Source organism: Eleutherodactylus coqui, chromosome 3 (assembly GCF_035609145.1).
Source record: "Eleutherodactylus coqui strain aEleCoq1 chromosome 3, aEleCoq1.hap1, whole genome shotgun sequence".
Taxonomy (NCBI): Eukaryota; Metazoa; Chordata; class Amphibia; order Anura; family Eleutherodactylidae; genus Eleutherodactylus; species Eleutherodactylus coqui.
Window position 1 is genome coordinate 55,635,328 of NC_089839.1, and position 11,552 is coordinate 55,646,879.

Here is an 11,552-nt window from a genome sequence, read left to right on the forward strand (position 1 = left end):
ATGATCTGTTTACACCCAGGACGGCAAAGGTAACAAGAGGGCATCCTCTACGTGTAGAAGAAAGCAGGTTTCATCATCAACAGAGAAGGGGGTTCTTTACTGTAAGAGCAGTAAGACTGTAGAACTCTGCCTGAGGACGTGGTGATGGCAAAAATCGATAGAGGGGTTTTAGAGGGGACTAGACATATTTTTAGAGTGCTATGATATTACAGGATATAGACATTAGGTGACTAGCGAGGTTGTTGATCTGGGTCTTGGAGTTAGGTAGGAACTCAAATGTTGATCCAGGGATTATTTTGATTGCCATTATGGAGCTAAATTGGCACGTCCAAATGAGCTAAATTGGCAACAAGGAGAGGGGGGTTGCAACAGGCTGAACTAGATAGAAATTGTTTTCATTCAGCCTAACATACTATGTAACTATGTAACTGCAATACCAGATACTGCATTATCATGATGCATCAGTCACATTAACTATGCTGAAATGTGACCTTCTAATAAACATTTATTAATAAAAGAAACTATGTATTAATTTATTTACATCATGCAATCATCCGGCCTTCAACATGCCATGCTTTTAGCACTATTTTAACTTAAACTAAACTTTTGTTTTCTGAATGTATTACATATGCATTTTTATTGGTTTATATACAGTGAAAGTTAAGACAAGGAGCAAAACAAAGAAAAATTACAAAATGTATCTTCTAAACGCATGCAATAATATTTTGACGTATTACTCTAGTAGGTTGCTGTCTTTTTACTCATCCTTTTTAATCACAGTAGAAATCGACAGCCTGTAGAAAAGATACAAAGAATAAATGTCAGGGAGTAAAATCAGTTCAACAATATCTCTGAAGAAGAGCTTAAGTAACCTTCCTTGTTAATTGACCACATCAGTATGGTTGTCATTGAAGACTATCCCCTTTATCATAGCTACAAATAGTCTGATATTAAGAACACAGTAAGGGCTTATTCACATGCCCATGTGAAGACGGAATTAATTGTAATTCTGCACAGCTTTAATCCTTTTAGTTTTTATTTTTGTTTTCTCCTCCCCTCTTTAAAAAAAATGATATTTTTTTTACTTTTCTGTCAATTTAGCTGTCTAAGCGCTTGCTTTTTTGTGTGGAATGAGTTGTATTTTTCAATGATACTATTTAATATACCATACGATATACTGATAATCTTTTACAAATTACAAGGGAAATGAAATTGAAAAAAAACCCACAAAAAAACACAATACTGCCAATTTTGAGGTGGGAGTGGGGGGTCTTGTTTTTAACCGCATACGCTTTTAGGAAAAAATTATATGACAGCCTTATTCTGTGAGTCAGCATGATTACGGTGATACCAAATTTCTGTAGCTTTTTTTGTTGTACTACTTTTAAAATATTAAATATCTTTTAAAAAATATTTCAAAAAACACATCAATTCTGCCATAGATTTTGTGTTTCTGTTTTTTTTTACAGCATTAATCATGCAGCATAAATGAGACTATACATTTCTTCTGCAGGTCGGTATGATTACAATGATACTAAAATTCTTATATTTTTTTCGTTTTTTCCACTTTTCCGCAATAAAAACCCTTTTTTTGGAAATTATTATTTTTTTCTAAATCACTTAATTCAAAGTCCTTTAACTTTTTTTGTATTTTTCCATGGATGGAGCTCTGTGAGGGCTTATTTTTTGCGAGACGAGCTGTAGTTTTTATTGGTACCATTTCGGGGTACATAGAGCTTTTTTGATCACTTAAGGGGTTAACAGCGGGGGTCGCTGTACCGATGCACCCTCACTGTTGCAAATGAGGGCAGCTATTTGTGGCAGCCGGCTCTCGCTGCCAGATAGCACTGGATCTCTTATGATCTTGCGCTATGCCCAGGGTGTAACTGTACGTCCTGTTGCGTTAAGTACCCCTCTGCCAGGATGTACAGTTACGCCCTGTGGCAAGAAGGGGTTAAAAGGGGTTGTCCAGTGTGATATGATTTTTTAAAACTGGATCCTTATCTGTTAAAACAATCAAAGTAGCTGTACAAACCCCTCCTCTACCCTGGCAATCCAACAGTGCAGTCCCAAGTCTTCCCAGTCTTTGTTTAGAAACAGCTACCACCTGACCACTGCAGCCTCTAATTAACTACAGTGGTCAGACAGTAGCCATTTCTAAACAAAGACTTGGTGGGCTGCAGCACTGGGGGAGAGGACGAGTAAATACCACTACTTTTATTGTTTTAACAGACTGGAATCCAGCTTTTAAAAAAAATCATGTTACAGTTGGACAACCCTTTAAAAGGGTTTTCCAGGCTTATATTATTGATTACATATACTTAGGACAGCTTATTAATAGCAGATAGACAGAGATTCAACAGCCAGTACCCCTGCTGATCAGGTATTTACCAGAATCAGCTGCTGTGCACTAGAATTACAGCTCCATACATTGTTCAGTGGAGTAGAATGGTACTGCATGCTCAGTCCAAGGGGATGCCATTTTTGGCAGAAAGCAGCCATGTTACAGCCAACATTTATAGTCTATCCTTAGGATCAGGTTGCTCCAGTGCTTTAGGGCTCAGTCACACGGGCGCCCATCCACCAGTGTTTCTGGATGATAAAAACAGACGCACCGCGTGTGGACGAATCTCGGCATGACCGGCTCCATTACCAGCCATATGTTCTTTTTTCCAGCCAGTGCGGAGAGTCGTCCGCACCTGCAGTGCGGCCGTCTTATCGTCCAGAAACACGGGTGGATCGGCGCCGTGTGACTGAGCCCTACTGCTGTACCGGACAAATCGGTCTTTGTATGCAGCTGTATCCGGTAGTGCAGCTCAGTTCCATTCAAGTCAACAAGACTGAGCTGTGGTACGAGACACAGCTGCATAGGTTACAGCGGTGCTATATTAGCTGACGTTTGTGACACCACTGATCACACCATCAGTGCTATTTTCTGAAAAGAAAGATGCGGTCTTTAAAACACAGTAGTTTTTACTATTGCCATGCAGTCCTTGTGTTTAAATCTGATTGAGGTACCATTTACAAATTTTGTAGGTTTTCTCTGCTTGTGTGGGTTTCTTTTGGCTATTCTGGCTTCTTTCTACATGCCACAAACATACTAATTGGTTAATTATGTCCTACTATGTGCTTCTAATATAAACAAATGAAATTATGAGCTCTAGTGCAGATAGAGTCTGATAGACAGCATTATATAGGAATATACAGAATATGTAGAATATTGAGGGCTACATTTTTTTCAAATTTTCAGCAAAACTAAGTAATAGCCGAGTCTGAATAACCAGACTTTTAAAAATCAAGATAGGAACACATCCCTCTCAATTATATCATGCAAAGATAGAAATACTGTGTGAAGAAAGTTTGCTCAAAGCAGTCAAAGTCAACTCAATTTTTATACTTTCTCCTTAGATGTAAACTATACGTGTGCTCTAAAACATTACAAAGTAATAAAATATGAACCTAAAAATGTATATTAAAGAGAATTTATTTATGGGCTTTGTACAGGTTTAAGATGGCAGGTAAGTAAGTAAAAAGTCATACTCATAAATCTTATAAAGTCCTTGTGTTTGTGTAACTAGTTCTTCAGTAAAGATACAAATTCCTTGGGGAAGTGTGGAGAAATACATAAAACATTATTGTACGTACAGTCAGTTATCCATCTGTCTATAACCTAGAGATGTAAGTAAAACTGCTTCATTTCCACGTGTGCAATAAAAAACACAAATAACTGTTCATTTTGCTGGTATTCAATCTGTTGAGTGATTTGCCTTTACTGTTAAGATTGTTTACAAGAAAGCAACCTGATTTGGTATTTTTAGGACAGATAAACATATTTTCTAAACATCTTAGTTATTAATTAGTTTGTGGAAAATCTATAAATATACAGAAAAAAATGTGTGATGGTAACCATTAGGCATAGATGACATATTACATATATATTCTACTTTATAATCCATGTTTAGTCTAATATCCTTATTTAATTATAAATATCATAAAACCTACTACAAAATATAGAAATAGAGCTTCATAAGGTGAAAAAACACACATACTGAAACATATACAGTGGAGGCTACACTCTCGAATAGGCACAACGCTTCTTATAGCATGTAATGGTCATGCTACCAATACTCTAACACAAACTCCAGTCCTCATGACCTCACAACAAGTCATTATTTGAAGATATGCTATAGAGAGACAATAATTATATAACCTGTGCAATACTGAGGAAATCTAGAAAGTATGACCTGTTGTGGCGCCGTGAGGACTAGAGTTTTGGAAATGCTGGTCTAACCCCAAATGGTGACACCAAGGCATGGGTTGGAAATAAAGAGTGGTTAGCAGGTCATCAGGGACCACCTTGAAAACAGGATACCTTCCAGGCATGCTCCCCAGCAATGTTTTTAGGGTAGAAGACCTCTCCAATATGGCATCCAATGGAACATGACACAATATTGTCTTGTTTTGTTTATTTCAATTGGAGTGTAGCATTCAGGCACTACGTTGGAGTCTTGGGTGATAGCCAGCAAGGGCGGGCAATGTGGTCAAGCAAACCGGGGGTCGATACACAGAGAAGTCAAGCAGAACAGAGGATTAAGCAGAGACACAGTCGGGAACAAGCCAGGGGTCAATAGACAGTGATGTCAACCTTCTTATTGTAGGCAACAAAGGAGGAGAGCTTGGTAGGCACAATAAACACACAACGAATGAGGGATCAGGGCCAGGTTTATATAGAAAGCTAATTGGGGAAGGTACAAGACACAGGGTGGACCTAGACAGGGAAACATGGAGCGAGGAACATAAAACAGGAGACAAGGGACGAGAAACAAGGTAATAAGACTCAAGGGACCTAACTAGCATGCTGAATAGCTCAATAAGCAGAGGCATTTCCTGGTGCAGAGGAGGTCAAAGGTTTGAGTCCTGATGTGGAGGCACACTATGGCTCAATATTGTGTTATTGAGCCCATAGGCTTACTTTTTATGCCATGTGATTTGAATTATCATTATATCTGAGGCTCTTTAAACAGACATGTAAAAGCCCATCTTGAGATTTTAAATTGTACGTGGTACTTAAAACACCAGGGCAACCTTCTGTAATTTTGTTAAAACTTTCATATTATCATTTTTAGTAATGGATATACTATTTATTTTCTTTTATATTGACCCAATATTCATAATTTGTTGATGGATAGTTCTTTGTATTATTAAAAAACTTTGTAATAGCGAACTAGCACATGACCTGTAGTGGCCTCTGCCAGTGCTTGCGATTTACGAATAATTGCTGGGCTGAACTTACAAATCCAGATAGTGCTAATTGCTGGGCTCCAAATAGCAAATGTTAGTGGCAGTCTCCTAATAGCACCCTTGATATTTTGTGCTCTTATCTCATTAGTATTTCAAGTTAAGCCAAAGAAACAACACTCAGATCCTAAGTAGTTTCAGACCCAAGTTTGGAGCCTCAGAAGACACTTTGAAGATTTAAAGTCCTAGAAAACTATCTGGTTTCATTATGCACAAACAAATGGCCCCCAGATAAATTACCGTTGTGGGAAATTCTTGAAGAATATCCTGGTAGACATTCAACTCAGTAATGAGACCGCTTGGAAAATACCCAATGAGTCCTATCTGATCCCGGTACTGGTCGCTATAAACCTGCCAGATACAATTAGAAAAGAACAGTTTAGTTAACACAAGTTCTTAGCAGTTGCATAAACAAAATATATGTATATTTTCCTGTTGTTCATAAATCATTTGATGCTCCTATTAATGAAGATCTCTAAGGGCGAGCACCCACTGGCGTTTGCGTTTTCCGCGGGAAAAAAAACGCAGCGTTTTCGCCGCGTTTCCCGCGTTTTTTCCGCGCGCTTTTCGCGGCGTTTTTCGCGGCGTTTTCGCGGCTTTTCCATTAATTTCAATGGAGAAAAATAAGGACACATATGCAACTGACAGTTCCTATGTTAAAAACGCAAACGCAACGCAAAAAAAACGCCAGTGGACAGGAACACATGTTATCTCTATGCCTGTGCAGGAAAAACGCAAAACGCAAAACGCAAAACGCAGGTAAAAAACCGCCAGTGGGTGCTCGCCCTAAGGCCAACTTCACACTGGTGAGTGCGATATCGGGCCCTGAATCACTTCCCCTATATCTTGCTCACCACAATTTAATTTCCAGCAGATGTGAGGTGTTTTCATGTCAAAACACCCTCATATCACTTCGGGGATGTAGCGATCCTCCATTGCAGCTGTCAGGATCGTGGTTTTTGTTTTCGCAATGCTTCTACCGGCCCTATTGAGAACAATGGGCGCACTGATGCAAAGGTAGAAAGAAAGCTAGAACATGCCATGATTTGTTTCTTGCATAGCATCACATTGCAGTGTCATGCCAGAAAACATTGCTCATGCATATGACCCCATTCTTAAGAATGGGGGGTCACATTTGTGCGTCTCGCAATGCACAAATCTCACATGATTTGCTTGCCCAGGTGAGGGCAGCTTAAGGGCTCATTCTCACAGGTGTATTCAGTTTCAGTCCTTGAAATACGCAGTGCTTTCATGAACCAAAACTGTGCAGAATCCCTGCTTATTGTATTTTTTTGCACGCGTATTAGTTGTACATTTCGCAAAAAAAAAAGGAAGAAGCCCCATTAATTTCATGCATAAATACTTAGTGAATATGTATGTGTCATGCGTATTTACGCAATTCCCTTGATTTTAATGGGCTATTTTTGTCCGTAATACAGACCAAAATAGGTCATGCCGTATTTTTTTTCTCACATAAATATACACATGAAAAAAACATGTCTGATTGCCTCAATGCAATTCAATAGGGTTACAGCTCTCCCATAATACATAGCGCAAATCAACTGATGTGAATGAGACCTTAGGGTACAATGCCACAAAGCATTTCCCACATGTCTGCTGCACATCTGAGATAAAGCCACTGTGCGGCAAAAAGCCCCAGCTAGATTTAAGTGCGTGTGCATAGTTAATGGTCGAGTGGTTTTTGACAGTCTGCAAGGCCATTAACCATGCATGGTTAGTAAGTGCTTCAATCATTACCAAGCAGCAGTTAGGCCTCATTCACACAAGCAATGTTTTAGTGCATTAGAGGTGCGTGAAAAGAGTGCTTCTATAAAAACCAATGGTTTCCTATAGAAGCGTTCACATGAAGGAATTTTAGATGTGCTAAATACTCACACCAATCAAAGATAGGACATGCGACTGCAAAGCTCACATCTAAGGTCCGTGCTGCGAGATAAGATGGGACCTGACCTATATTTGGTGTGTGATGTACAGGAGCTTCCATTGCCTCCTATGGGAGCTGGAGTCTATGGAAACTCCTGTGCAGGAAAAGATTACAAATCTCATTAGGAGGACTTTGCTGACAGAAGGAATTCCCCACTGCTTACAGCGGGACATTTAAAACATACTGCCCAGAAGCACATTTTAAATGTCCCACTGTAAACTCCTGTTAGTCACCGAGCGGATAAGAGTAAGCCCCGGGGGTTCCCTTTATCCCAGCGGGGACCAACAGGAGTTTACAGTGGAACACTTAAAGTGTACTTCTGGGTAGCACATTTCAAATATCCTGCTATAAGCAGTGGGGTATTCCTCCATCCTTGCTACTGGGCAATTCCCCAACAGCAGGAGGCAGTAGGGGACTCCCTCCACCTCTCCCCAAGGGATTTCCCTATAGCGGGGAGAGAAAGGGGGGCAGGGTGAGAGGGCTTTGCTGAGGGCTTCCCTGAAAGAGTGGGAGAAGAAAGTCGGAGGATAGAGTAGGGCTAGAGAGATCCGCCCTTTAGCCCTGCCCTCTCTCTTTGCTATGGGAAATCCCTATGAGAAGCCCTATAGGCCCACCTTCTCTCTCTAGCCCTGCTTACTCTCTCTGTGCTATGGGGATATCCCTCGGGGATCCCCAGAGCAGGGAGAGACAGAGCGGGGCTATGGATTAATCCCCCATACAAGGGAGAGAGCGGGGTTATGGGGGATTAACCCATAGCAGGGAGAGACAGAGCGGGGCTATAGATTAATCCCCCATAGCTCCGCTCTTTCTCTACCTACTATGGGGAAATCCCAAAGCTCTGTAGGGCTTCTTATCTCTTTCCTCCTAGAGCAGTTGCACTTTTTAAGCGTAGCTGCTCCAGTGAAGAGCTGCCCGTTCATGCGATTTTTAGCATAGTATAGGTGCAATTTTTTCGTGCACCTTTACTGCAATAAAACCATGCTCATATGAACAAAGCCTTAGCTGGAACTTTCTGCTGCACAGATATGTCGCAGAAGTGACATGAATGCTTTGTGGGACCTTACCCTAATTGCTTATTAACTGATTGGATGAAACTCGTATGGCACCAATAAGACCAAAGTTGGACTTATTACAAGGGCATAGGTTCTCATAATGAAATAACCCTATTAAAGAAAATATCAGCTTCACCCTCCCTTCATAATAATTAAACAGTTACATACAGGTTCAGGAGTGGTACCATTTCTCCTTGTGGAGTAAATATCATAAGCAATTGTGAGGGGTAAGGATTGGCTTAAATGTCAATTTTACTCAAGCTAATTTGGTTCTAATAATTGCCATTTCCTATATAACAAAGTGAAAGTTCATAAATGGGTTAGAAAAAATCCACACATAAATACTCCATGGCTGAAATTATTGTTAAAATCCCATAGTAAGAAAATAGCAATATTTGATCTGAAAGTTAAAGGGGTTGTCCCACTTCTAGCTGCTTTTCTTCAGGAAGCATATCGCTCCACGCTATTACATCTGATCCATCTACGAATGATAGTGAACATGCTACAAACAAAGGAAGGGGACTACCAGACAAAGTATTAAGGTACAAATCCAAGATGGGGGTAGGAAAAGCTCACCTTATTCTGTCCCTGACTGATCCTGTCTAAAGCTGCCTTTAGATAAACCAATTCTCATTTCATTGAGTGAGTGATGTCATCAATAGCTCATTCGCTTTTGTTCAGCCTATTTAGACAGGCAGAGATATTGTTGGCCAGTTCAAACGAGCATTGTTCTGCATCGTTCAGTCTTTCACATTCGCTGCACAAGCGAATGTGAAACACTGAGCGAGCGCTGTTTAAACTGAACCATAAGTGAATGAGCCATTGATGATTTTTATGCCTGCACAAAATGAATGACAAGCAAAAAGCGAACTATTCTAATTCGTCATTCAGTCATTGGCTTGCGCTTAGACCAGATGATTATGGCTCACTTTTGCTCATTTTAATGACTTTTTTGAAAATAGTCATTACATTTAAAAGGGCCCTAAAGCAGGGCTACAGCCCTGCCAAGGGCTGCCCCACACTGGAACCGCACTAGACACCCTAGGTACCCTGAGATAGAGACAGGGGGCAAAGGAAAGGAAACAGAAAGAGACAAGACAGAACTGACACAGGAAAAATAAAGAAAGTAAATGCACAAAACACTGAGCAGTGAACACAGAGCACAAAATACTGAGCACTGAATACCGAATATTGAGCACAAAGCTCAAAACACTGGAAAGAATAGAAAGAGTATAACCAGCACCTGTGTAATTCCTGGGGTGGTTTAAAAAAACACCCAAACACCTGATAGGCTATTTAGAATAACAGGTACTGGTGCCAGCCTATCAAACAACTACACAGCTGAGAAGTTTCTCCTACAGCGCTAGAAAACACAATGAATCTGCGCCTGAGCTGCCAAGCACATCAGGTGCTTTAGGCTGACACCAAGACGTGCCGAATCCTAGACTGTGCCTGAAGCACCATGACACATACATTGCGCAGTGGGCTGGGTTGGTACTGCAGGCTGTGTCCCATTCACTTCAATAAGACTCAGCCTGTAGTACCAACCTGGGCCACTGTACAATGTACAGAGCAGTCTGCTTCCTGCAGTGAAACAGGAAGAAGTTGGACAACCCCTTTAAACTGACTACAATAGATGTCCACAGCCATAAGGCATTAGAAAAGCTGGTTCAGCAATAACTATTGTCTGTCATGTAGTTGGGTCTTGTAGTCACTTGCTCAAATGATCAACACGGCGATACATATATCTATAAACCAGTGACATTGATTATATAAAGTTAAAGTTTGAAATACCACCAGCAATTGTCTCTTTCCTCCTCCCCTTACAGATTGTAAACCCTCGTGGGCAGGGTTCTCTCTCTCTCTCTCTCTCTCTCTCTCACTCTCTGTATTTGTCTGTCACCCATTTAGTTTGTTCCTGTTTTTTCTTATGTTATGTACGGAAACTATTGTACAGCTCCCTGAAATTATTAGTGCTTCAAAAGTAACTGAAAAAATAATAATAAAGCAAAATCAAATGTATTCTTACACTTCCAGACCAAAACTCTCCTCCATCATCGTCTTCCTTTACTAGCTTAGTATAGATGTAGACCAGCTCATCTTTCTTAATGTTTAGAAATCTGCAGTCTGGAGCATTGTAATCATCCAAAGCCTTCCCAAGGGATATAGCATCTAAGAGACATAAAAACAAAGGGCTTTCTGAATACTTCAGTAAAATTTCCATGACCTTAAACTGGCCAAAAAGTTTGTTATGACTTAATTGATATTCAAAGCTTGTTCCTCCTTCGGTATGCGCATAAATCTGTATCGGAGCAGAGAAAATAAGGCTAAAGTAAAAATTCCCCCTGGCACTAAGCGATATATTTAGTATAAAATGTAAAAAAGAAAGGGAAGCTAAATAATTAATGTACTCTTATAAATAAAAATAAAGTTTATTAAAAACTTTGGCTTACACTGTACACATATATGTGCACACTACACATATATTCCATATGTTAAGCTTAGTACAAACAGACTATAAGATATTGTGAGTATAACTCAAGTTATTTTTATTTTGTACTTGGAACAGGAAAAATGAGGCAGGAAATAATCTAATAGACATTTAAGTTAAAATGGGAAATTAGAAAGATCCAATGTTAAAGCAGTCAAAAGAATAAAGGTCTGGTAAGAAACCAAAAAAACATTTATCTGGAGATTACCGATCACAGAGAATATATAGCCCCAGTAACATAATTTTTAAAAAATACATTAAAATTTACATCCTTGGCAGACTTACAAACACATTCATCGTCAGCACAAAGTTTCTTCTTTGCCAATTTCTGCATGAAAGCTCCATTTGCCTCTTGATCCATAAATCCAAGACATAAGAATATGACCACAAAATAAACAACCAGAGACATTTCTCCCTATATTTCCTGCCTAGATCTCTGTCTATGTCTCAGAACTAAATGCAATGTTTCTCTGCAACCTAAATCATTTGCAGTACATTTATGCAGACGGTGGAAACATCTGGAAAAATACAGACAGCCAATAGGAAATAACACGGGCAGCATTCCATTCACTCACATGGGCACGTGGATACAAGAGGACCCCTGTGCCGTTGTTTATCAAAAGCAGCCATAAGCTTCTCTTAAAAATAAGTCCACACATGCAAAATAGTAATCATTGCAAGAACTATTGACATGGGCAGTTAGAGGGATAGATAGAAATATATAAATGACCACTTCACAAGTTAGAACACTCATAGGTTTTCATAT

General features: G+C 39.7%; 1 protein-coding gene across 1 annotated transcript; it reads right to left on the reverse strand.

The window, feature by feature from the left end:
- Nucleotides 1-535: 535 nt before the first annotated feature.
- On the reverse strand, nucleotides 536-11,262 carry OTOR (otoraplin). The gene is made up of 4 exons (XM_066594510.1): nucleotides 11,072-11,262; nucleotides 10,325-10,467; nucleotides 5,539-5,649; nucleotides 536-794 (listed from the first exon to the last, which is right to left on the reverse strand). The coding sequence occupies exons 1-4, from the start codon at nucleotides 11,193-11,195 to the stop codon at nucleotides 771-773; spliced, it is 402 nt and encodes a 133-aa protein (XP_066450607.1). The 5' UTR covers nucleotides 11,196-11,262; the 3' UTR covers nucleotides 536-770.
- Between the last annotated feature and the right edge of the window lie 290 nt (nucleotides 11,263-11,552).